This window comes from Corylus avellana, chromosome ca7 (genome assembly GCF_901000735.1).
Source record: "Corylus avellana chromosome ca7, CavTom2PMs-1.0".
In the NCBI taxonomy this organism is placed as follows: domain Eukaryota; kingdom Viridiplantae; phylum Streptophyta; class Magnoliopsida; order Fagales; family Betulaceae; genus Corylus; species Corylus avellana.
In genome coordinates this window covers 9381729-9409333 of record NC_081547.1, presented here as the reverse complement: position 1 = coordinate 9409333, position 27605 = coordinate 9381729, and the positions used below count along the sequence as shown (strand labels likewise).

Below are 27605 nucleotides of genomic sequence, written 5' to 3'. Positions count from 1 at the left end.
CTATGCAAGGAATCCCGTGACCCGTCAACCCGTCATCAAGGCAAGATTTCAAGTAAGACCTCGTGAGTCGAAACTTGAAAAGGTGATTCATTGCCTAGAGTCAAGATGGGACGAGACTTCAAGATGGACCTTGCCAATCGGAAGCGAGAAAGGTAGCATGTTGTCTAAAGTCGAGACAAGAGCCAGTCAGAATTGGGGCAACATTGGACGAAGCCAAAGCGAGACTTCAAGGTGGACCTTGCCAACTAGAAATGGGCAAGGCAGCCTATTGGCTAAAGCCGTGATGGGACTTCATGTAGGGCCTCGCTAGTTGAGGCTGGCCAAGCCGACCTACTAGTCGAAGCTTAGACAAGACTTCGTGTAGTGACCTAGAGAAAAATGCTAGTCATGTCTACATTATTACCTCAAAAGGATTAGTCAATTTGGCGTTTTTATAAAATTTATTTTAAAGTTCAGTTTTACTTAATAATTAAGCAATGTAGGACTTAGCATTCATGATTATCTTTTTAAATCACTCACACTCTTTGTGCCAATGTTGAAGCATATTTGATGTGAGTGAATTTAGATCCCCCCACCGTGAAATGCAGATTCCTATGGATGAGGAAAAGGAAGTGGACACCCATCAGTCCAACTCAAATGTTCAAGAAGGGCAACATCGTTCCCACAAATAACGAAAACTGCTGATACAATAAATTATCTTACGGCTGAACTAGTGAAGCGCCGCCTGTAAAATAGGAGAAGACTATCAGGGTGATGTCGGGCATAGTGGGACCAATGAGGAGTCTTCGATACCCTAGTTAATAATGTGTTTTATATATATATAACTGAGTAGTGAGAGAGAGAATGTATTTTGCTTATTCTTGTAGTGGAGCCTACTAATTAACCTAGAACAATATATATTTTGCTTATTCTTGTTTTTGTTTGGACCAGAATTCTCTTTCCTTTAAAAAGAATTGGAAAGGAGCTAGTTCTTATAAGATGATGATAAAATGGTAAAATGGAAATACAAAAAACATTATCTAAAAGTCATTATTCCTAACACAACAGCGCATTAATGTAAAGGCGCATCTCTTAAGTCCAGAGCCTTGGTCTGGGGCATCCATCAGAATTCAGGCATCAATTAATTTTGTTTTTAGTCAACTACATGTCTAATCAAGGACAGAAGCATCCAATTCTCCCCTAAAAATAAAAAAATAAAAAAAAAATCATTTTCCTTTCTCTATGCACAAATGTCAAACACCGTAGACATTGACATCGACATTTCCCTTCCAAGACATAAATGCTTGTCAACTGCACTCTGTAGTTTAATATAAGGGTTAATCACTTCACTTTTTTGGTATTTGGTTTGAATGTTTTTATTTGTCCTCTTTGAAGTTTTAGAACATGATAAATTTAATATCTCATATATGAGAAAAGACGAAATTACTATCTCCATTAGTTTTCATCGAACCCAATTAACGACAGTCCACGTCATCTACTCTTATATCGCAACATGTGTACTAAAAATAAATAATAATAAAATAAACCTAAAAAAAAATTGAAAATTTTATAGGGTGGCTTAAAGGTGGCTGAGCCACCCTCAAGGGCCAAAAAGGGGTGGCCAAAACCACCCCTAAGGGCAAATAAGGGGGTGGCCGAAACCACCCCCAAGGCCCTTGGAGGTGGCTCGGCCACCCCAGCAGAGCCACCCCCTTTTTGTTTTTTTTTTTAATTATTTTATTATTATTATTCTTTGTTTTAGGATACATGCCATGATATAAGAGTAGATGACGTGGACTACTGTTAATTGGGATTGATAGAAATTAATGGAGGTAGTGATTCCTTCTTTTCTCATATGTGAGGTACTAGATTTGTCATGTTTTAAAACCTAGGAAAAAAAATAAAAACATTAAAATCCAAGTACCAAAAAAGTTATTAACCCTTAATATAATGATGATTTTGAAAATTACCTATAAGTACAAGAAAACTAGTATAAAAAAGTAAAAAAATGTATAGTTTATTGTATATTTAAGGAGTAATTTCATTTTATACCCCTGAATTAAAACGCGATTTAACAAGCGTTTCAAACTTAAAAATCTCTCAATTTGAACCTCTTGACTTTTAATTGCAGTCAATTTACCCTTATCCGTCAATTTTTTCCGTTAAAACCCTTAAAAAGACAAAATTACCCTTCAATTTTTTTTTTTATTAAAAAAATTGAAGAAAACAAAAATTGAAAAAAAAAAAAAAAAAAAAATTGCTCAATGCTAAGCGAAGGTTTTTAAACCTAAATAATTTCTTTTTCTTTTTTCAATTTTTGCATTTCCACGTGAAAGAGAGAAGTCTAACATTTATTTCATGCATGGGACTCAATCCCAATTTTAACGAAATGACAGCCAAACGTGACCTGTGAACATGACACCCCCACACCTGACAAGACAAAAACTTACGTATCCAGCTGTAAATAGCCCTGAACTTTGTGGCAATCTCAAAATGATTGCATCAAACCCCATCAAATGCCACTATCTGTTTTTATCCAAGTTTTTGCCTTTGAAATAAATCCATCCTTCCCTGGTGGACTTTTCACTTTGGGAAATCATGCCTCTTTTTCTTTATTAGATATTTTTCTTTTTCTTTTTTTTTAGTAAAAATTTTATATCTGAATTTGCACTTAAAAATGGTTTTTTACTTCACCACAAACCACCAAAACAAGACAAAAGGATGAAATTACACGTATAGAATTTTGAATAAGATAAAAATATCCTTAAAATTTTGAAGAAAAAAAAATTAAATTAAATTAAATTTTAGTATTTTTGTTTTTATTTTACTAAGAGTAATTTTATCATTTTGTTAAAATTGTAAATACATTATCATTATTTTAGTAGTTTGGGAGGAAAATTGTCATTAAAGTGATAATTTAAAAGGGTTAAATGGACTTTACCCATAATTATATGATGTGTTCCTTTGATTATCTTACAAAAGTTCTTCAACAATATTAAAGATTTGAGCACCTACCCAGAACCCAGTTTGAAGGTGAGCCATACACAATAGATTCACACTTTATTACTCTTCACCTATATCTGAGAATTATGGCATGACAATGACCTTTGTCTGGGAAACTTAATGTTCATCGTACTAAACGCTTAAAGACGAACACACAGATTCCCGTGAGCTTTTGCTGTTAAGTTGTCCAACTTATTGGAATTTCAACATTCGGGCCTCGTAAATCTTGAGGTTTCTATCTTCTCTATCGTGTCCAAACATAATTTCTCACCCAAGATGTTCGCCTACTCTCCTACTACTGCCTACTACAGCCGAGCTGTGCTTCAACAGTAGAACCTTGGTGGTCCCCCCTAAGCGGCATTCTTCAAAAATTAACTCTGATACAGCTATTCGGGACCTCTTTCTAGCTTAAGTTGTCCTATGCCACGACTCTAGTAGCAAAATTGTACGTGCCAATCTTTTAGATTAGTCCAAAATGTGATTCAAATAATAGCAAAGTTTTGCCAGTTTTTTTGGTTGCCCGACTGGTTTAATTATTGAAACTAAATTCCTTTATTCTGAGAGGCGATTCTCTTTGTCATATTTGCTCTCCAACAACCATCGCTCTCATTTTGACCAGCGGATCTCTTCCATTATCCAAAACACCATCTCTCATATCCATCATTATTATTATTATTATTATTATTATTTAATGGGAAGCTAAGAAAATCAACACTTCACCATGTGACTAATTGAGCCTTGACCAGAGGATCTTATTGGGTTCTCATTTCTCTAAAGTTTAAACCCTTTTATTCGAAGCGAGAAAAACCCTCCTTCATTTCTTCTCTTTTGTAATTTTTTTAACAAACTTGCAAATAAAAATAAAAAATAAAAAATAAAAAAAGGATTCTTACACACTGACGTGGCAAGTGCCACGCCAGTAAAAAAGAAAATTCACGCTCAACGTTGGTGGTTTTTGGGGGTGTTGTCGTGTTCCAATCCTCGCCAAATTCTTGAACGACAATCAGGTTTTACCAACTTTATCTTCTGCAATTTATTGTGGCATGTGCTTTTGTGCAGGCACTAGTTGGGTAACTAGGGGATGGCTCATCAAAGATACATCTCTTTCTTCTTCCAAAAAAGAAAACTTTTTTTTTTTTTTTTCATTTTACCTTGTTTCTTTCAAATATCAAACTGACCTTTTTTAAAAAAAAAAAAAAAAAATCTAAAATTATTGAAACTAGCACAAAACTCGCGCTGAGATTCTTTATTATAATTTAATTTTAAAAACTTAAAAGCATCTCATCTTACTTTTCATTATAACTTAAAATAAGTGTGCAAAAATATTACACGCCTCTTTTAATGAAAATAGATATTAAACGTTATACACTAATACATTATTGAACATGTACTTTTTCTTTTTTGAAGTGTACTATATATATATATATAAGTCGAATCACTCTTAGAAGTGCCACTCTCAGAAGTGCCTTAATATTGCGACATGTGGCGTGAACCCTTTTTATTTTAATGCTAAACCAATTTTTTAAGGTATAATTTGTAAACCGGTTTTTAAGAGTAAACCGGTCTTTACTTTAAAAATCAGTTCATTAAATTAGCGTAATTAATAGCATTTAAATATATTTGAATATTTTTCATATACAAATTATTCAATAAATTAAGAATTATTAATGTCAAAATCAAATTATGATGTATTATTTGATTTGTATTGATTTGGACATTAATAATACTTAATATTGTTCATTAAATGTTTGAATTTAATGAAATCAAAATCAAATGATGACTAAAAGTATTAATACATCATAATTTAATTTGTATTATTTGTTTCCTTATTTGATTTGGACATTAATAATACTTAATATTGTGCATTAAATGTTTGAATTTAATGAAATCAAAATTACTGAAATATAATTAAATGTCTTTAATTAAGTTAATTTAATGACCGGTTCACTATTGAAAAACCAGTTCAAAAATTATGCCTTGAAAAACCGGTTTATCCTTCAAAAAAATGGGTTCACGCCACATATCGCAATATTAAAGCACTTATGAGAATGATTCGGCTATTTTATATATATCAAAGAGACTCATGTCTTAGGTATCAAATGATTTTTTAATGACTCCTTTATCAGATAGTTGGTGTTCAAATTAGCTGACTTTAGAATTTAGATTAATTTGTTAGCACATTCTTCTACCAGCCAAACAGAATATAACATCCTTGTGTTAAACATAGGGTGGAATGTATATCAAAACTTATGTGGACTGGATGATGTTGGTGAGAATCGAACTCAGTAGTTGAATCAGAATTTGAGCCTTTTTTCCAATTTTCAGGCCACACTCTCTGCAATTAAATAGTTGCAGATCATAATAACTGATCTCTGTTGCATACTTATTCTGCCAAATTAGCTTCCAGCTGGTTTCTAATGGAAGAAGTAAAAAAGGTTCATCAACAAATTTCAGTAAAAATTACAATCACACAGCATTACAACTGACAAGACAAAATTGAATACAAACCAGCATAATAAACGACCATCATCAGTGCCTTCAAACAAAATAAAATAAAGCACCTAAACTTAAAATGTAAAAACTATTAATGGGGGAGGGGGCTTCCTCACAACAACCAACAGCCCCCCCACCCATATGCGGCACTTGGACAAAAATCAATGCCTTCAACACCTATTCCTCTGGCATGCCCACAAGAGCTAAATTTGTAGAGTACACGTGCGTGCGAGCAGGACACCAGGCAGCATTTTCAAATGGAAGAAAATTGCTCCTTTAACCAGATGGATTAGTTCCTTTATTCTTCTTTTGAGGGGCTGGAGTATTCAGATGAAGTTACCTCAGATGAAGCACTAGATGATGTATCACTACTGGCACTTACTCCATTCCTGAAGCTTTTTGCTGCTAGTGGAGGGTTTCTTTGTGGATCATTAGTTGCAGGAATTTGCCCCTCCTCTGCTAATCTTTTAAGAAGATTCATCACAGTGGGAAGGAACTTGGAAGACAAGGAGATAAGCCCAGGAAGCTGTTGAGTTGCACGGTTACAAATGGACTTTATTAGAACCATTTGGAAAAACAGAAATTGAATAGTTAAAGACACTCAAATAAACTCAAAAATGAGTTTTCTATGATAATTTTAAGAAAAGGACTTTAAAAGCTACTTTATTGGTATATAGCAGTCCACGCTTTCTAGTGTTGCTATTGTATTCATCTCATGTACTTTGTGCACCCTTTTCGCACTATTCTTAGTAAATTACTGCTTTATCCAGAAAAGAAGAATGTATTTATTGTTTTAATATCAACTGCTTGAGCTTATAGCTTTCATGCATAAAATATATATATATATATATATATATATAATGATTAAAATCTCAATAAATCATTCAGAAACGTTCATCTACCACCAGGAATCAACTTACAAAGATAAATTCCATCAAATTATTTTTCTAAACCAAAATCTACAAAGTAACAAACAGAAATGAGAAATAATTTACAAAAATGTTAAATATAAGCTGCTCTTACCAGAACTGATTGTGCATCAATCATGTGGATTAGCATTTATGAGATTTGAACTTTATTTCATGAGCCTATTGGTATATAGGGATTAAAATCCTCAAGATTTCTTAAGATAATGGAGTTCTTAAAATCTTAATCATTATTTTTAAATTTTTTGTATTAATTGACTATTTTATAGGAATAGCCATTCTATTCCAAGAGTCTATTCCGCAAACCATGGTAATTTAAAAAGAATAGTCATTCCATTCCAAGAGTCTATTCTTTTTAATTTAAAAAGAATGATTAAGATTTTATGAAATCCATGGTAAGGATACCTAGACAATCTAGGGGATTCCAATCGTCGTATATATGTTCATTAAGTAGCTGAATTAGAATTTGAGTAAGTTCAATTTTCCATGCACACTTTCAAACACAGTTAACCAGCTCTAGAGCTTCTTAAAAATCAATCTTCCTTGAATGAGCCATCAATTGACAATAAAATGGGGCTTAAACAATCATAATATTATAATTTGATACTCACAGCACCGTTGCGAAATTCACCCGAAATGTCCAGCTGCACCCATAAGGCTTTGACGAGTAGAAAAACAACAAAGATTACACCCAAATACAAAGGATTTCTGCCATGAGAAAGAATAAGTTAAATTACTGTACATCTAGATATCCGCATGAAACCCAACAAAATCAAATTTCAGACTACATGTACCTGAGAAGCGTCATAAATTCATTGAAGCCCAAGACTAACAAGGCAACAATTGCCCATGGTGGTGGCAACCAGTTGTTACTCCGCTTGTGGGCTTCCTGAAAAATCATATATACAAGTGAGACAGATTTGTGCATCATTTCCTACTAAAGAGAAGATGATCAAGATATTCATCTGTTATATGCAATGTGTAACATAGATTTGACTGAACTGAAAGGCAAATCAACATATTGAATGATGGAGAGCTTGTAAAGCAGATTTGATGAGGCATACTGTACTTCCAATTCCTTGAACAGTAAGACAAAGCCAGGAGAGATGAAGTCTAGTACTTCCTTTTTTAACATCCATATCCCTTCACTTTTAACAATATTATATCACACAGGTTTCGCACTACCCAATCTTATAACCAACCACAATATCAGAAATTATGGCAGAAAGAAATCCAGTATTCAGTAATTTTTGTTCTCATCTTTTTAAGAGAATCAATATTTAAATATAAAATCAATCATTGAAATCATTAATATGTAAAATATCATGCCTGCGCAGAAATGGCCTGAGAGACGCTATATTCAGTCTCTGCCTTGAATTGCCTCCACAAAGATTTGCACTGGACAGGTGTAATCAATGTTTTTGAGGGTGGAACCTGTAAGGAAGAAACCAATCACATTAACTAATTAGAGATGAAATGTAAACATGGCTGTCAAACATTGAGACCGTGCAAGAGTGTGAGAGAGAAGTTGAATCATAATCAAGTATCAAGTCCAATCTGGCAGCTTGGTGGCCTAAATTAATCAATTTCCGAAGTCAAGACTTTATTTGTATATACAGTAGCATATTTTCCTTTTCCTATTTAGTTTATGAGAAGCAAACGTTCAGGTGTCATGTACTCAACTCCCAACTCAAACTAAGGCTTAATCCCAATTAAATTGGGGCCTGCTCTACGAAATCCCTGTCAACTAATAGAAATTGGGATCGGCCTCATGCACTTTTTTGCCTCCACTCTGTCCTATCCAACATTTAGGTGCATGTGTCCCATGTACCAGGGTCGCACCCCTTATTGCGCTTTTCAATGATATTTATTGCTTAATAAAAATATGTCAAAATTTGTGCCAAACCAAATCAACTCACCTGCTAGCATAAATAAACCTGTTGACAGATTACTTTGGGGCTAAACAGGGTCAGAAGATTTATGCTTGAGAAACTTTCTTAGATTGTTGTTTCATTCAATTACATCTGTTTTTCAAGAACAAGATGCAGTAATAAAAATTTATATACTTCAGAAGAAAGAACTTCAGCATAACCAAAACTCACCTCTTCCCAAGTGCTTGAAGCCAGCGGATCAATTGTTGTGATGCTCCTATCCTTAACAGCAGCATTGCCAGACTCCACCAAAGCAACGGATAGTGTTTTCTCGATGCCATCATTATCATCATCATCAATACGGATGACAGCCATAACAGAAAGCAACTTTAAAGACTGGACAAATTCATAGGAATAATTAACAGAAATGCAATACAAACTTAGAATACAACAAACGATAATGACATAAACCATGGCATACCGCAGAGCGAGCAGTCTTGGTGATTGCTCGAATGTCTTCACTCCCGGTCCAAACGCGTGGCATTGAATCAGAATCATGACTAAACAATGTTGAAAACCTGTTTGCAGCTTAAAGTCAATCCCTGCAAGATAAACTGAAAAGACCAAACAATTGGACTCAGATATGGCCAGCAGTTGCTACCTGTCCTTCATACGGATCAGGACCCTTCCAGCTTCTTCTCTTGCTTTTGATTCAACCACTCCTCTTGCATAATCCTCTATAGTTGCGAGCATTTTATCCTTTGTTTGTTCATCCATGTCAAAACCGGAAAGTGCACCAGAGAGCCCAGACACAGCAGCTTCAGTCTCACGTCTAAGAAGCTTCCTTATTGCCGGCCAGGTCTCATTACTAGCTCCATCTAAAAGAGCTTCCACAGGCCCTGATAATGCCTCTTTCAGTTTTACCTGCAAATTTACAATTATCATCAGGAAGGTTATAAACTGCTTATTTTGCCAACTCTGTATATCTAAGGACTGAAGACTAAGACAAAGTTCTCCATGTTCCATGAAAGCCATGACCATGTAAAATAAAGTCATTAAGCATGAAGGCACAACTAGATTGTATAGGGATAACGCCTACTGAAATTTGAAAGAATGTGAATACTGAAAAGAAAAGGGTGGGGATTAATCTGATATCAAATGTAAGAAGATATCTCACGATAATTTATTTTTTTTATGAGTAAATTCAAATATATCTCACGCTATTAGAAGTACAAACCAAATCAATAGTATTCTCACAAGTACACACAGAAAGACCCTATGGATGCATTCTAGTTATCCAAAAATTAACCGTTCGTCTGAAAATTATGCTTATTAAATTGAGTCAGTTTTCCTTATTTGCATTGGTTGACTTTAGTATTTCAAGAAACTTTTTCATTTTAGAAATAGTGGTGCTTTGAAATTATTTTTGTGGATAAATATCAACAAATGCATCAGGCTTCTTTCGATTGAATAATTCTAGAAGTCCCTCTTGTGTGATTCTTGTGTCACTCCAAAATGAGGTGGCTTTTAAAATTACAATTTGATCAAAATCTAATAATGATCAATTACAAGTCCAATGGTGATTTTAAAAGCCACATCATTCTTAGAGGAACACAAGAGAGACTTGTAGCATTACTCATTTTCATTACATACAATTGCATGATTTTGTTTGAATTTGTCAATGTCAAAAACATTGATGCTCTGAAGATAGGTGGGAAGCCGATTTTTGTAGTATTTAATCAAATTGTTTATCAATATTACCAGTAACTTATTATTGACTGCCCTTAAAAAGCAAATCCTAGCTCAACAATTTTTGATTCAGTACAAATACAAATCATATAACAGTGTATACTTCTTTTGTCAGCCATGCTAGACATTATCACATCAGACTTGCATAATCTTTTCCCAGGTTTTTTTTTTTTTTTTTTGGTTGGTGTCAGAAAACTCTTTCTTAAACTTATGATCAGCACCATCGACCAAACTATTTTACAATATTCCTATCAACTGTAAGTTACCAAATTGTGTAGTTCTGGAATCTTAACATTCCCACTGATCTTCAAGTAGTCAGTTAAGAGTCAAAAAGGCTAATGTAATTATACCTCATTCAGAGAAATAATTTCAGCAAGCTTGGCAGCACGGATGGAAGCAATATGTGCATCTATATCACGTCGAAGTTTATCCCTGACTTTAGATATGTCCCAGTGTACTTGTTCAATAACAGCATCTGCAAGGCTAGCATGTCAGTATACTCAATTGTACTCGGGTGACATACCTCTAAAGCCCATCCACTAAAACAAGCATCTCAAGGACTATAGTTAATCTGTTTCAACTTGTTTTGTCCTCGTAGTTTCCCGATTTATTTATATATTTATTTTAATTTAGTTTTGCCTTTATTTCAATTCATCTTGGCTAATGGAATGGGAGTTCAAATTTAAACATACCTGCACATCCTTCATCAAACAGAGCCATACAAAATTGTAAGCAGTTATGAGAGGCCAAAGAAAACCCTTCCCCTCCATTCAGAGCTTTATCAAATACTTCCTTGAATTTTTCTAAAGTTCCTGTCCTTATGTGTCCCAGCACTGATTGGAATGCCGGTTGGATAAGCTAGCAGATCAGAAAAGACAAGCAGTGAGAAAATAGAACATAATTAAATAATTAAATGAATAGATCCTGAATTAGAAGTTTTATTGTCTCCCACAAAAAAATAAACATTTTGGGTTTAAGCAAAAAGAAATTCATTGTAAAGGCAACTTCACATGCTTTGAGAACACCTAGAAGCTCCTTTAAAGGTCCCGTCTAGATATGTGCATGCTTTGGTATTTTATAGTCAATTTTATAAACATGCAATTATTGTTGAACAGCTCAAGGACATATAAGAGCCAATTTACCAACTCGACTGGAAAATGTACTGCAAATAATCAAAAATCCTAAATTCAAAATTTTACACTGATAGTTCAGTCATCTACATGACCGAATTAAGCCTTTATCCCAACTAATGGGTCAAAAACAGTGGAGAATTTTTACATATTTTTTCAACGCTTACGGAATTTATAGATTTATGTGCGTCCTTTTCAGTTTAAAGCTCGTGTAGTGGGCTCTTTTGTATACTTCCTGTGTACATGGGTTGCGCCCCTTGCGCTTTTTATACAATGACTTTTACTTATAAAAAAAAAAACAGTGGAGAAAATACCAAAGCATGCACAAGACTAGCAGAGATGAATTACCTGCAGCAATTTTTCTTCAAGCTGCTTCCGCTTTGCAGATCTGACACCTTCCTCAAAATACGTAGCTTCTGCATCATACCTATAATGATAGAAAGTAATAAATAATGAAAAAGATCATATTTAAGAATATTTCAACAGATAGGCATGAGAAGGTTGGGAGGGGGAGGGGGAAGGGGGTGATCACGATTTCAAATGATATCATCCAAACTATAGCTTTTTCTTGAAGATGCCATGAAAAGATGTAGCAATCATATTCGGTGGCCTGACCCGCTAAGGCGCAATCTAAGAGGCCAGGCCAGAATGAGTCCCATGTTTCAACCCAACACCCGTACAGGCCCAAATCCACTTTCAAGTAGAAAATCAAATCAGGGAGCAGTGGGTTCTCGTACCGGCAAGGGAGCAGGTCCGGGTCCCTCTTCTGTCATGCCCACAGGTTCTCCGGGTGCCTCGCCACCACCGCCTTTAATGCCGATTGTGGCGGTGGCCAGCAGGGGAGTCAAGATGTTTCAAGGGGGATGGTTCTACAACCACTGCCAGCAGTTCTTTGTCAACTATGATTCCCTCAATCACCCAACTGAGGATGCCACCATCTATCAGAGTTCCTGTTTTTGTCTCAGACCACGCTGACGGTGACTCTAACGCCGAAGTTGCAGGTTTTAGCTTGTGGTTTGATGGGCTGCTGGTTCTGGGTTCACCTCTGGACAACTCCGCTGATGATGAGGCAGGGGTTCCTCTTCTTGGAGCTACAGGGCCCACGGGCTTTCCTAAGGTCATGGATTGTGCGTTAGATCCTAAGAGACGGGAGGAGAGTTGCGGTCCCAGAATCATTTTCCTCTATTGTTTGACTGCATTGATATCATTAGGAGCATATAGTATTTCAAGTTTAAAGATATGTGGCTAAAATCCTAGGATTTTCTGGAAAAGGTGAAACAGTGGTGGTTGTCTTACTACAACTTTAAAGGAACCCCTAGTTTTGTCTTGACTCGCAAACTAAAAGACTTGAAGCTCGACTTGAAAAAATGGAATGAGGAGGTTTTTGGCAATGTCGAGAAGCGGAAGAAGGCTCATTTGGATAAACTCTGTGATCTTGATGTTCTTGCAAAAGAAAGGTCCCAATTAGGTGAGGAAAAGGCATGAAAGGTTGAGATTACTAATGACTTAGAAAGAACTACTCTTTTGGAAGAAGTGAGCTGGAGAGAGAAATCAAGGGCCCTTTAGTTGAGGGAGGGAGACAAGAATACAAAGTTTTTCTACCGTGTGGCTAATTCGAACAGAAGGAACAACACTGTGGATTCCTTGTGGTTATGGCTCTGTCTCTTCAGATTCTACAAAAATAAGTGAGCATATTCTACAGTTTTACTCGTCTTTATTCAGCACAATTTAGTCGGTGGCCTAAACTGGATGGTCTTACTTTTAATTATGTTGGTGCTAAGGAAACTACGTGGTTGAAAAGAGCCTTTGAGGAGAGTAAGTTCTTCAAGGTAGTGAAAGTTCTAAGTGGCGATAAGGCCCTAGCCCTGATGGTTTTTCTTTAGCTTTCTTTTAGTCTTGTTGGGAGGTTCTGAAAGAAGATGTCATGAATGTCTTTCATGAGTTCCATACTTGGGTAAGTTTGAAAGGAGCATCAATGCCTCTTTTATTGCCCTTATTCCCAAGAAAGCTGGGGTGGTGGATATTAAGTACTTTTGCCCTATCAGTCTTGTGGGAGGCATCTATATAATCATCTCTAAAGTCCGAGCTAAAAGACTGAAAATCAGTGTTGGAGAAGGCTGTTTCCAGGTCTTAGAATATGTTTATTAGGGGGAGACAAATTTTAAAGACAATCCTTATTGCAAATGAACGCCTTGACAGTAGAATTAGATTAGGGGTCTCAAGTGTGCTCTGCAAATTGGACCTAAATAAGGCTTACAATCATGTTGATTGGGACTTCTTGTTGTATCTATTGAGAAGATGTGATTTCAGGAAGAAATGGCATGAATGGATGGCTCATTGCATCTCTGCAGTGCGCTTCTCTGTCTTGATTAACAGCACCCCCTCCAGCTTTTTTAATAGTTCTTACAGCTTGAGACATGAGATCATTTATCCCCTTTATTCATTGCTGTTGTCATAGAGGCTTTGAGTAGAATGTTATCCACCACTATGGATAGGTGGCTTTTATCAGCTTTTTAATGAGGTCTAGGAATAACGATGTGCTCCTTTTGAATCACCTCCTATTCGCGAACAATACCTTAATTTTTTGTGAGGCTAATCCTGATCATCTCCGTTATTGTGTAATCTATTTTTATGCTTTGAAGCTGTATTGGGGTTGGAAATGAACCTGGCTAAATCATAGTTAGTCTCTGTTGGCACCGTGGAAGATATGAGAGGCTCGGCCAGTATAGGGTGTCCTCTCTGCCTATAAAGTACTTGAGTCATCCGTTGGGGGCTCCGTTTAAGACAAAATCTATCTAGAATGGTATTATTGACAAAATGGAACTACATTTGGCAAGTCAGAAGCAGTTTTATCTATCAATGGGTAGTAGGATCACTTTAAATTAAAAGCACTCTTTCCAATTTAACTACTTATTTTCTGCCCCTTTTCCCCATCCCAGTTGGCATTGCTAATCGAGAGGGAGGTTTTGTGGAGATCAGTGATGAAACCTAAATATGAGAGCATGTAGGGTGCATGTTGTTCCAATGGCAAAATCAGGTTTCTAACCCCCAAATTGCCTGTGGTGAAACCTAAATATGAGAGAGCATGTAGGGTGCATGGTGTTCCAATGGAAAATCAGGTTTCTAGCCCCCAAATTGCCTGGAGAAAGTGAAGTACAAATTTTGGACCAACTAACTAATGGAATTTGAATTCATCACCGAATCTGCCCCACATGAAATCCCACTAAATTTTCTTGATATGGTTAGCAACTCCATTCGGGATGGGGGAAAGGGACAAAAAATAAGCAATTAAATTGGAAAGAGTACTTTTAATTTAAAGTGATCCTACCACCCTTTGTGCGAAGGGAGTCAGCGGATTTCTCTAGATTTGTGAAATTTGAGGTGGGAGACGGTTCTAAGATTAGGTTTTGGCATGACCTATGGTGTGGAGATCAAACCTTGAAGGAAGGTTTCTAGGTGTTGTTAAGTATTGCCCACTTTAAGGAGGCCTCGGTGGCAGACCATAGATTATTTTCGAATGACACCTATAAGTGAAATATTACTTTTATCATATTCATGCATGATTGGGAGATGGAGATAGTCACTTTGTTGTTTTATCTCTTGTACTCTATCAGGTTGAGTCAAGGTGGCGAGGATAGGATCTGATGGATCCCTTTCAAAAGGCAGGCATTCGAGGGTCAAATCCTTTTATCCCGCGCTTAGCCCCTGCTCGTCTTTCTTTCCCTTGGAAGAGCACTTGTACTCTATGTGGACAACAGCATTTGGGAAGATCTTGACCTTGTATAACCCAAAAAAAAGGCACGTCATAGTGATGGATTAGTGTTGCATGTGCAAGAAGAGTGGGGAATCCATCGATCATTTTCTACTCCACTGCGAAGTAGTTTAAGATTTGTGGGTATCAGTTTTTTTTTTTTTTTTTGGATAATGCCCCAACGGCCGGTGGAGTTATTGGCTAGTAGGAGATGCTAGTTTAGCAACCACCATAATTTAGAAGTCTGAAGGATGGTTCCCCTTTGCGTTATGTTGGTGTATTTAGTTCCCAATATTTTGAAGACTACGAGAGAACTGTGGTAGAATTAAAAACTATATTGTTCAAAACTCTTTATGGGTGGATGGCTGCTCAACATTCATTCTTTTCTAATTTTCTAGAATTTGTGGATTTATGTTCTTCTTCTTCTCCCTAATTGGTTCTCTCTTGTATAATCCATGTGTACTTAGGTTGCGTCCCTTGGCGCTTTCTAATAAAGATTGAACTTATCAAAAAAAAAAAGTTTCACTCAACTCAACCAAGTCTTTGTACTAATTAAATTGGAGTCAACTATGAAGCCTAATCAACTAATTGAAGTCAACCACATGTATTGCTTTTTGGCACCATATCCAATTTAAAATCACATTCTTTGTCACTTCCCTAATCAACATATCCTTATTCTAGGACCCCTCTACCACTCTTCACACCCTCCACTTGAATTAAATTACTCTTTCTAACCAAAGCATTAATCTCTCAAATTACACATGACCAAACAAAACTACCTGTCCCTATATATGCCACCACCACCATTAATAGTGCTTTAAGCCATCTATATTGGATGTACATGAATATCTATCATCAATCTACACAAGTCAAAAGATCCTCTTGAGGAGCTACTAATCCTTATCAAATGAGAAGCTCACTTCACTTGAGTGAAGCATGCCAATCTACTTTTTTTTTTCTTTTTTGGGAGGGAAGTTCCCTTTCAAATGAGCAATATTCTGCTCCTAAGTTAATCATTTCACAATGGTGCCAAGTATGGTGAATGCAAATTAAAGAACACGCATTAACATCCAACAACTATCCATACAACTGGTTGACTGACCTTTATCTAAGTCCTAAATCTACCCAAATCAGCCAAATGTGTACAAGCAGTAGCTAGGAAGCCTATCTACTGTAACATTTAATATATCTTTGGCCACACTGCCAAACCGCCAAAAAAAGTACATTAGATATACTTAGGGTTCGTTTGATAAACGATTTTGTTTTGGTTTTGGTTCGATACTGTAGCAAAAGTGATTGATGTGAAAAAAAAGTAAGAATATTTTAAAAAAAAAAAGTGAAAAAGTAAGAATATTTGGTATGGAAAAATGAAAAAGTTTTGTTTTGTAGTGATTTTTTTTATTTGAATAGTAATAAAAAATTATTGATGTGATATAAAAAGTAAGAGAATATTGAAAAAATGAAAAAAGTTAGATGAATAGTGTAGTGCCAAAATCATGGAAAAACGTTTATCAAACAAAGCCTTACTGTGATAGAAAAGCATCAAGGAGTGAACTGAGCTTCTTCCCAAAGCCAGGAATAGGACCAGACTGTACAGCCTCTTCCAAGTGACACCAGTCCTGTGGTCATTTAAAGTAATTTGGAAGTTAGTGGTCCATGATATTGACTAAAATTAAAGAAAGAAAAAACAACCAAAATTGTAAGCAAAAACATCAGACTATATGAACTGCAGGTACCTCATTTGCAGCAAAAGAGGAATACTTTTCATTGGCAATTTCTTCACACCGTACAGTAGCCACCATGACCTAGACATGGATGAATCTTGTGAAATTAACAAGACATGCATATGCTACAAATGGCCTCTGTTGCACAAATATTACCTTGTGAGCGGGAAGGTCGAGGTCCTTGTTCTCCTTGATAACTTTCCAGATTTGCTGTGCACTAAAAGAAAACCCTGAAGCAGGAACTACTCCCCGCCGATCTCCTGCAAGCCCACCAGGCGCTATTGAATGAAAGAATCGTTGTCTCAAGCTAGCAACCTACATTTATGACAATAAGTCAACAAGAAGAAAAAACACACATGAGCGTATGCGCATACATACACATAGCAAGATATGTCAGATACATTCATATGGCCAAATTATGCTCCAAAAATGAAACCCAAGTTCTATATAGAGTAAATCTAAAAACTCAACTCTCCACTCTTATACAACTCTTGCACAACTGGGCTAATGTGGAGTGCCCATAAATCCGCCATGTGCTCCAAAAATGAAACCCAAGTTCTATATAGAGTAAATCTAAAAACTCAACTCTCCACTCTTATACAACTCTTGCACAACTGGGCTAATGTAGAGTGCCCATAAATCATTGGATTTATGGGCCTTTTTTAATAAAGGTTGATCCAATGGTTCATAAGCACTCCACATCAACCCAGTTGTACAGGAGTTGTATAAGAGTTGAGTTTGTAGCATTGCTCTTCTATATGATAGGAAAAAAATTACTAAAAATTCAATTAAAGGACACTGGTAGAAATTTAGAAATAAAATTATTCAATTTCAATATCTGACCTCACAAATGATTTTAAGTGATGCTATCCTAAGGTGCCTACTAAATTGAGATATTTACAAACAATTTAAGAAAAGCAAGCAACCAAATGGGTTCATTTTGACCTGTTAAGAACAAACAAAAAAAGAATTAACTAATTTCAGGACAGTGCCAATAAGAGACATAGGATGCAGATACGCATACCTGCTCTTTAAATTGCTCTTCTTTTTCTTCATAACTAGAAAGAGCAACAACTTCAACCTGACCATCCAATCATTATTAAGATAAACCATCGAGGTATGATAATTATTCACCACATAAAGGAGAAGACCATATCTAAGCTAGAGCATGACATCTTACATTAAAAAATTCACTTAGAGGAGTTTCCTTGTGCGCATGGGGTTTAGGAACGGAGTCCCATATCTGAAGTTAAAAAGAATAAAAAAGGATCAAAAATCAACAAAGATCAACAAAATAAAGGACATACAATATCTCTTACCTTCTGAATATCTTCTCTTAGAACAGGTTCTAAATTTTCCAGTGGTGTCTATAAACAAACAAGGTCAAACACAATTAAAAATTCAGCTCAACTCAATAAAGAAGCCTTAAACCAAGTAACCAAGGGAATTACAGACACTAAAACATGAATAATAGATCAATAAAGAAAGCTCTCCCTCGAGCTTCAGCATGAATTACACCAGAAGAGAGGAACACACCCTTGTTTTATCACGTATGACAAACATCAAAGTTGTTTTGCGTGGACTAAACAATCGCATCATGACCTGTAAGCAGATTAACAGCATAAAGTTGAATGAATGGAACTTTCTCGATTCTGATTAACCACTAACACAATCCAGGATGACAGACATACTTGGAATACAGTCTTTAGAAGAGGCTTATTTGCAGCTTGCTCGCGACCAATATCATGACACCACCTGCATAAAAAAGGCTCAAGAAGATTAAATTTATAAACTACAGAAAGCAACCATGCAAAACACCTTAAATTTAAAATTTAAAAAAAAAAAAAAAAAAAAAAAATCAAATTCAAGTTAATGCATCTTACTAGACTGAAATACTTGCAACTCTCTGTAGTTCTAGAACAACTTACATGTTTATTAGCACTATATCTGAAACAGCAAGAGCAAAAAGGGCACTCTGCTTCTCAAATGCAGTATCATCCTGAAAATAAGATAAGGACCATTAAGAAGATGCAGAAATAACTGCTACACACCTGCTTTTTTTTAATATACCTTTTTCTTAATTTTAACAGAAAAGAAGAAAAAAAAAAAAAAAAACCATGCACACACATGCTTATTTTTCAAATTCAAACTCTATTAATTCTAGTATTGGAATCAAATGTATTTGAATCATATATCTGATTTCCAGTTAGTATAAATCACTTCCCTAACCATGAATCTTGGTGAAATCGTGTTACACATAATTCATGCATTATTGTTGGGAATTATAAAGAAAATAGAATAACCTCCAAGAACGTTTGTAAAATCATTTCCCACTTCTTTTCTTTTAATTGTCTATGCTGCTTGATACAAGAAAATATCTTGAGAATGACTTTTACTTCATTATACTCATTACAGTTCTTGAAAGATATTTAAGAATTTTGGGTTCCTTTACCAAAAACTCCTAGATCAAATACTTATGCATAACTCCTCCCTTGACAAAGAAAATGGTACTGGATTTTGTCACCAACATGTACAGGGGCAGGGGGGTGTGTGAAGAATGCAAAAATTACCATTAAAATAATTGACCATGGAATTTATGACTCTTATGAATGTATGTGCAGGAGCAGTGATTTTGTACATTTCCTATAGATAATCATATAAGAGAACTGGCAATGATGAAAGTTTCCATGCCATGATAGCAGCAATTAGAAATGGATAGTTATTTAGAAAACTTGAGACAAAAAGGCACCTCTCCACGTTCTCTTCCATCTGTACCCTCCAAATCCATAACAAGAGTGCAAGGCTCGATACCACCACATCTTGCCAACCAAATACCTTTAGTTGTTTGGGACCTAAAAGCAGTAGATCCAATCAGTTCAAGATCTCTGATCAAATGCATATATAATGTAATAAGAAGAAAATTGTGATAACATGCCTTCCTGTATAAGCATCCATCTCCCTAAAGTTGGTCCCAAACAAATGATTTAGTAAAGTGCTCTTCCCTGTTCAGATCATGGAAAATGATGTGAAACTCTTAATTTTCCATGCATAAGACGGATGTAGGCTGCGACACACATTTTCAATGTCCCGATAAAAAAATTAAATTAAATTGCCATAATGGCAGAAAAAGGTGAAATCCAAAGATCTAAAAGCAAAATACAAAAAGTAACTAAACAAACTCAGTGGCAGCTCAGCTAAATCAGGCAAAAACAAAATTAGTATCTAATATCAGGATGATAGCTACACCTCAGATTGTGTAAGACTCAATTAAACCCACTTCCAGCTTATTAAGCTTCAACCCATAAAGCACAAAGTCTCAACACGAAACCATGATTCATCTTATTCACAAGAACAAAATTATTACATCTTAAAAGATTTAAAAACCTGCATTATATTGCACGTAATCCCCTTCTCTAAAAAGCATTAATGGTAAAGAATAAAACTAAAGATCAATGAGCTTATGGAGAACAGAATGCATACCACTACTTTGTGGGCCCATGATTGAGACTATAGCATATGATAGTCCACATTCGCCTAATCTCACCTCCTTAATAAAATTATCGATTCCATCGACATTGAATACACCATCTCCATCAATAAGTTGAGTAGAACAAGAGACATCCCTCTTTGCTGTATAAGCAAATAGTTGATATATGAGTAACAACAAAGAAAACAGTCAACGCTTCTAAGACTTTGAATTTATCATACAAACGGCTCAGCAAGAAGTCAATTAAACAAATAAAACCTCGAAATAAGTATTTTGCTTGGCATTATCATCACAGGCATTGATATGAGAAGAAGTCTATCAATACTAAGCTGCAAAAATATGCTTCCTTATCTTAAACATCATTTTCAATTTGAAAAGTAGGGCCACATTAATTTAAACAACCTCATTGTACAAACATAGATAAGTACAGCATTCCTTCCTAAAATAGGGAAGTTTAACCATGACCACCTTCTGGTTCCATCTAAACAGACAAGGCAAGAAGAATCAAAATGTTTTGCATTTAAAGCTGTATTTTGTTGCCGATAAAACTAAAGAAAATCCCAGAACCCAGAATAAATTCAAAATTTGTGCCTGTTGTTTAATTCCTCAACTAAGCCAAATAAATCACGCTAGCATTAGTCTTGAAATACATAAATTTGTGATTCGACAACCTAAAAAGCTACAAAAATTAAAATTCGGAAACCCGATTTCTTATCTTCGTTTCCCACATTTTCACAGAATCCAAACAGATAGAAATGCAACAATCCATTTGAGATCCCGAAGGAAAGAGTTAAGCAGCTCGAAACCTTAAACCCAAATGAAATTGGCCCAAAATCTATCCCACCAAAAACTAATTAGACCCATTAAATGAACCTGCTTCTAACAACAATTAAACGTAAACCCCAATAAAATTTAACCAACCCGAAACGCGTCTGTATTGTAACTTCCATTTTCCGTTACATTCGACAAAATTGAAACCAATCAGATGCAAAGAAACCGTACTATTGATGGGATTGCGGTATAAATAAGATGGATCAGAGATTCAAAGATTCAGAGATTTACCCATGTGAGAGAGATTGATTTTGCTTCGGATTGCGAGCTCGGAAATGGATTCTTTCAATCGTGTGAGACGGAGATCGATTTGGCTCCTTGTGAAAGAGAGAGATAGAGAGAGAAAACAGAGAGCGATCTGAGAGAGGGTGATCTATTTGTTCTTTTAAAAAAGGTTGGCTTGACTGTCTTTGTTTCTATGAATCTATGATCACAGTAAAAGACTTCTTTAAAATGTTTTCTCCTTTGCTTTTTCTTTTCTTTTTTTTTTCTTTTTTTTTTTATATTTAATAAAAAAAAATTCAATAAACTATTAAAGAATGAAGATTACAAAATAGTTTTAAGCAATTAATTAACAGTTTAAACATTTAAAAAAATAAATAAATAATGCTGAGAACCATCTTTTTATCATTTTTTTATTTTTCTAAAATTGATGTGTCTTTTAAAATTACCATTAAATTTTAAATGAATAATACTTGAATTTTGATCTAATGGTGATTTTAAAAGTTACATTACTTTTAGAAAAATAAAAAGATAATCCCTAACATTACTGAAGAAAAAAATGATCAAGTCTGATAATATTGCTTTATTGTCTGTTAACCAATGAATTTGTGTCGAGCTTTTCTTTTTCATTGAAATCAGGTGAGAGAATGTAAGAAATTGTTTTTGCTAATTAATTGATTGAGATAATCTAATTAATTGATTAGATTCATGCCTACAATAATTGAAAAAAAAAAAAAAACGAATTAATGTAATAATATCAAGAGTTAATAAATTTACATCCTCAATTACTACTTCCATCAAGATGGGGCCACGTGGGACCTGGAATGAACATGTGATCCCAAGTTCCATCACTGCACTGAATACAACCCGCTGTACTAGATGTTTTCCATTAAATTTGTGAGTGCTGATTTGGCAATAGATAATTGGCTAGATGATAGAGATGGGACCGTAGCCGACCTAAATGAAGAGAATTTCAACAGTATAAATCTACGGTTAGGTTGGAAAGTGAGATTGTGGAGAAATGGGCCCCGCTATTCTCTACCGACCTTTGCGGGACCCACTGGCCGCCCATCTACTCTTTCCAGAAAAAGGTGGACGGCTTGATCGAACGGTGCCTTGGAGCGCGTGGGAATACGCGCCACTTGGAAATGTTCACAGTGCTGCGCGCTTTCGGTCTTAAGTTAGCAGCGTATCCCCGCACGTGCGAATCCAAGGTACCACAGACCAACATTCCTCGGTAGATCAACTACCCAAAAAAATAAAATATTTGATAAAAAATAAAATAAATCAAATAAAAGTAATATTTGGGAAGAATAAAGGTGTGTTTGGCACGGGAGTGGGCGACTCAAAAAATTTCTTTCAAAATCTATTTTAACATTCTTACTTTTTATATCACGTCAATCACTTTTTATTACTATTTAAATAAAAAAATTAATACAACATCAATTAAATCTGCTACAGTTCCGGTCTACTTCCTTTTTCAAGCCAGTTGCCAAACACATCCAATGTTAATCTCCTATATTTTTTTTTCTATAATTGCTTAACAATGTTGATGTAGCACTTCAAATCAACAATTAAATCTTTTTTTTTATTTTAAAATAATTAATCTACCAAGTAATTAAAAGTGTAACGTTAATATTATTGAATAAACGTTTGATAAAATTATAATATCTAACATTTCTCATTTGAATTTGGATCACTTGCCATGATTTGTTCAAAGAAGATAAACATGAATAATAATATGGGTTGTAAGAAATCGACCATGTTCCGGTAGGGCTCCCTTGCCCAAGTATGTTCCCGTTAGATTGATCCTCTGTTTGAGCAAGGGAGCTTCCTCTAACATATTCTTACCCAAAGAAAAAGGGATAGGAATAATAACATATATCCTTAATTGTAGAGGATTTATGTCCAATATTTGACGAGCTTTCCATTTTTCTATATTTGTATACGTTGTAACAAGCTTTAATAGATCAAATACAAGTGTGCAAACAATCAAACCCTTCGTAAATAAATTGCAATTCCACTTGAAAAAAGCCTTGTTTATATTTGTATAATTAATAAAAGAAGTGCTATACTTCCTTTTAAAAAAAAAAAAAAAAAAAAAAATTAGTTTTTAAATGATGTGTCATCATCCCATGAGAATTATTATTTAAAAAATATGTCACCAACTCGTGAGACAATGACATCTCATTTGGGAACCAATTTTTTGAAAAAAAATATTTGAAAAGTGTAGCAGTTCTCAATTAACAATCATATTAAATCTAAGCTTAGGTTAAATCCAAGTTGGTGGATCAAAGTCGGTCTTCATCTTTTCTTTTGAAAAAAATGAGTGATATTAGTCAAGAATATGCCAATGTTGCTTGGATTAGTATTTATTTTCCTATATGGAGAAATATGAAGTAATGTTATAACCACATTTTTATTCTGCAAGCTGACGTGATAACCGCAACCAACCTTTAGATAAGTTGTTGTTTAAAAGAGAGGGAAAAACAAAAAACAAAGATTGATTGGGACTAATACATAAATATTGTGAGATAATTATAAGATAAATATGTGATGTATAATATTACTCATGAAAAAAATCATAAGCTACCAACCTTCTATAACCAAAAACAAAAATACCCAGTTGATGGGTTTGGCCATAAAGGAACCCACACAATAATCTAAAAACAAAACAAGTTGTAAGCTTCATAATTATGTTAATCAAACATTTTTTTTTTTTCTTTAGATTACGTTATAGTTATACCTCCCAAATGCAAGTATGTAAAGTTGACTAAAACGTTTTTACTTTTATTTATAGAGATGATGAATGTACAGGGGATTCTCTTTGATGAAATTGAGGAGTAATTCTATAAATTATTCTTGTGTCCTTCTTGAGTCCATCAAAAAATGATGTGGCTGTTAAAATCATTATTTGATTAAAATCCAATAATAATCAATCACAAATTTAATGGTAATTTTAATAGCCATCTCATTTTTAAAGGGACACAAAAGGGACTTGTAGCATTATTCTTAAATTGAGTGCTTTTTGTTAAGGGATGCTTTTTGGGGCTCAAGGAATGTCCGCCCACATTCAACACGAGACCATGAAGGGGTCCAATAATCCAAGAAGAGGCCCAGCTCATTTCAATGGGGCAACAAGATTGGCCTCACCATACTACCCTTAAGAGATAAAAGATACACTATTAGAGCATTCACAATAGAGAAGCCAAATTTATATGCAAAATGGCTTCTTAAAACTCACTTTTATCTAATTTAGCTAATAAATTTTTAAATGCATCTACATCCGATTAGCTATATTTCTATTTATTCTATTAAATTTTATTTTTTTTTACTCTTTATTGGGAAAATTTATTGGGTATAAGTGGGAAAAGTTTTGGAAAAAAAGAGAAAACAGGTGAGAGAAACAATAAAAAAATAAAACGGATTCCTTGACAAGTGCTTCTATATTTAGAGCATTTCTAATAGAAGAGTCAAATGTTACTTTTATCTAAAATGGCTCTTCAAATGTTTAAAAAACCCTCTACATTAGATTAGCAAAAAAAAAAAAAAAATGTAAAATATATATTTGATTGGAGTAGCTAAAAAAAAAAACTAAATATAGCAGCACTTTTTAAGAGAGCAATTTTATTTTTAATTGTTTCTCTCACCTTTTTTCTCTTTTTCTCAAATATTTTCCTACTTTTTCTCTCACATGTTCTATTTTTCTCAAAAAAATTTCCACTTTTAATATTATTTAAATGATATAGATATAGCTAATCCGATGTAAGAAACCTTTAAAAATTCATTAGCTAAACTAGATAAAGTGTGTTTTGATAAGCCATTTTGCATAAAAATTTGACTCTTCCATTGTAAATGCTCTTAGCTTTTTCTTTTTCTTTTTCTTTTTTTTTTTTTTTTGCTCTTCCAATCAAATATTCATTTTGTATTTTTTTTTTTTTTGGTTAATCCAATGTAAGAGATTTTTTACAAATATAATTAGTCATTTTAGATAAAAGTAGCATTTGGCTCTTTTATTGTTAATGCTCTTATTAAGAGATGATTGTTGCACGGCCATAAGGCCATTGGATTACAACAATCATACCGGGTGATATCAACAAAAACTTAAAGGATTGTTGTTGCATGGCCACAACCCACAAGGCCGCTGGATGATCATAATCCTATTGAATGATGTTAGCAAAAGCTTGCGACCTAGCCGAGGCGCTATTTATGAGAAACTATGGTGCAACTGACGTGTACTGCCCCAAAATTAAATAATGAAAATACTTAACTTAGAATATTACTCGTAGTGCATCTATATTAATTAATTAGTAATTAGCTAAATTCACTACACAAACATTAACTTATTAGATTAATAATATAGGAAAAGGCATAATAAAAATAATAATTGAATATAAACATCTCAACAACATCTACTATTATTATCAATAAAAGACACAAAGCTTCCAAAAGATATAACTACAAAATTTAACACCTCTAACTATTATACCCAAACTTGACAATGCAAACCGTTCGTTTGGCATTTTCATCCCAACGAAAATACTCACTCTACAACTTGATAACTTGCTAATTTGCAAAACACCGAAGTGTTTTACATGTATAAAAGTAACTGCGTAAGTCCACAACTTAGTAAGTAAATTGTTATGGAACTTGCTATGCAATGAGCCTTTAGTAACAAATCAAATTCCTTCAACTCTATTAACAAACAATGTTATGTGTTTTGCAAAATGGATCATTGTTGTCGTTGTTATTACGCTAATATGAAAATTGATTGGGTTTTTAAAATAGGGTGGACATAATTCCCTTATAATTGAATGCATGAAAAATGTATAATAAGTAGTCTGTATTTAACAATCATAATCATCCTCAACATGATTTATTCGAACCCTTAGCCCATTCTCAATAGGATTAGCATTGTTATGAGGACCTATAGTACAACATCGGTACTCTGATGTTGCTGCGTATTGTCATCGTTAGTGGCCTAAATCCTAGGTGATCCACACCACTAACAATGCCACAATTGTGTCATATGTATATGGTGCGCTAGTCACTAATAAAGCCATTAGATCCAAAGTCAAACATAAAAATCAATATTTTTTACCATAGGGTAGAGCCTATATGTGTCTGTCATCTGTACATGACGAGCTAAATCATACGTTCAATTATTATAAACAGTATAATAAGCAAATATTTGTTTGAAACATTTGTAAAAATTTGATAAATTTAATAGACCCATGACTTAATTTATTGATTGAAACATGAAATTAGAATGTGGCAATATTAATTCTTATCTTATCCACCGCATGCATCTCCCCTGGACTGTGATTAAAACCTGTTGTGAAATGTTGATAAGGGCATTATACGCTCTTGTTTGGTCTATATCTGTTTTCGTTTTGATTTCTATGTATTTTTACGATTTTGATTCATATGTAATGTTTTGTTTGTGCACTTAGGTTGTGTTTGTTTCGATGTGAAATGATTTTCAAAATATGTTTTTTCATATTTTCTAGTGTTTGGTGTGACAAAAAATAATAGTCAACAAAAAATATTTGTGGTTTGACCATGGTTTCCATTTTTTAAAATCGTAAACAATTTTTCGAGTTTGAGTATCTCATTCTCAAATCGACAAACCCAGCTAAGACGTTGTCGAGACCCAATAGGGACCCGATTAAGACTTGACCGGGACTCCGCTGTGACTCGACTAGAACCCTATCGAGACCTCGCCGGGACTTGACCGAGACCTGACTGGGACTACGCCAAGACCTGAACGAGGCCTGACAAGGACCGCACCAGGACTTGATCAATATTCGACCCGACTAGAACTTGGTTAAGACATACCAAAACCTAGTTAGGACACCACCAGGACTCAGTTAGGACTTTGGGGCTTAGTACACATCTCTCCTTGACTATGTCATTCGGATATCGACTATCCTTCTTCTTCTGTGTGTGGATGTAAGACTGTGCACGAGTAAGAGGAGTGCCCACACGTATGGTCTGTCAAAAAAATAGAACATATATAAATAATGTTTACATCTATAAGTATATGGTAAATTACACACATACGGATGTGTCTTCCTGGCGTAGCTCTTCGACCAGGTGCAATGGGGCGTATTGTTCAATGCTCGCAAGCTTTTCATATACACCTCATAATCCTACACAATTAACATTCTTAAAATGTTAATACTAACACAATTACAATTAATGAAACTACACAAAATTATAGTATAACTCATAGCCTACCTTGTTCTGCTTGCTACACCATCTATCCAACAAGATCTCCAACTCGACGGCGTTGTACACGGACAGCCTTTCTTACCCCACTCTCGCACGTATGGTGACCGGAGTATCATCTGTCGTAATGGCCAAAACTTTTTTTTAACTCGTGCCTCAAAGTCCTCAACTTGGTGCCCATATCTTGAAACGCATCCTTATTTACAGC

General features: G+C 34.8%; 1 protein-coding gene across 1 annotated transcript; it reads right to left on the bottom strand.

The window, feature by feature from the left end:
• Positions 1 to 5271: 5271 nt before the first annotated feature.
• On the bottom strand, positions 5272 to 21348 carry LOC132188745 (protein ROOT HAIR DEFECTIVE 3-like). The gene is made up of 23 exons (XM_059603279.1): positions 21176 to 21348; positions 20107 to 20256; positions 19562 to 19628; positions 19376 to 19478; positions 18555 to 18625; positions 18318 to 18381; positions 18163 to 18228; positions 17946 to 17993; positions 17807 to 17869; positions 17651 to 17707; positions 16783 to 16941; positions 16639 to 16707; positions 16430 to 16521; positions 11500 to 11578; positions 10714 to 10879; positions 10372 to 10496; positions 8934 to 9196; positions 8754 to 8850; positions 8504 to 8668; positions 7731 to 7835; positions 7196 to 7290; positions 7013 to 7109; positions 5272 to 6001 (listed from the first exon to the last, which is right to left on the bottom strand). The coding sequence occupies exons 1-23, from the start codon at positions 21177 to 21179 to the stop codon at positions 5774 to 5776; spliced, it is 2433 nt and encodes an 810-aa protein (XP_059459262.1). The 5' UTR covers positions 21180 to 21348; the 3' UTR covers positions 5272 to 5773.
• Between the last annotated feature and the right edge of the window lie 6257 nt (positions 21349 to 27605).

What these genes read in the sequence shown, in the direction of transcription:
- LOC132188745 (XM_059603279.1), bottom strand. An exon ending in CTCTAAGTGAATTTTTTAAT is followed by an intron (nt 17,708 to 17,806) that starts GTAAGATGTCAT and finishes TTGGATGGTCAG; the next exon opens with GTTGAAGTTGTTGCTCTTTC. An exon ending in CTCAGGCCATTTCTGCGCAG is followed by an intron (nt 7,291 to 7,730) that starts GCATGATATTTT and finishes ATGATTTTTCAG; the next exon opens with GAAGCCCACAAGCGGAGTAA.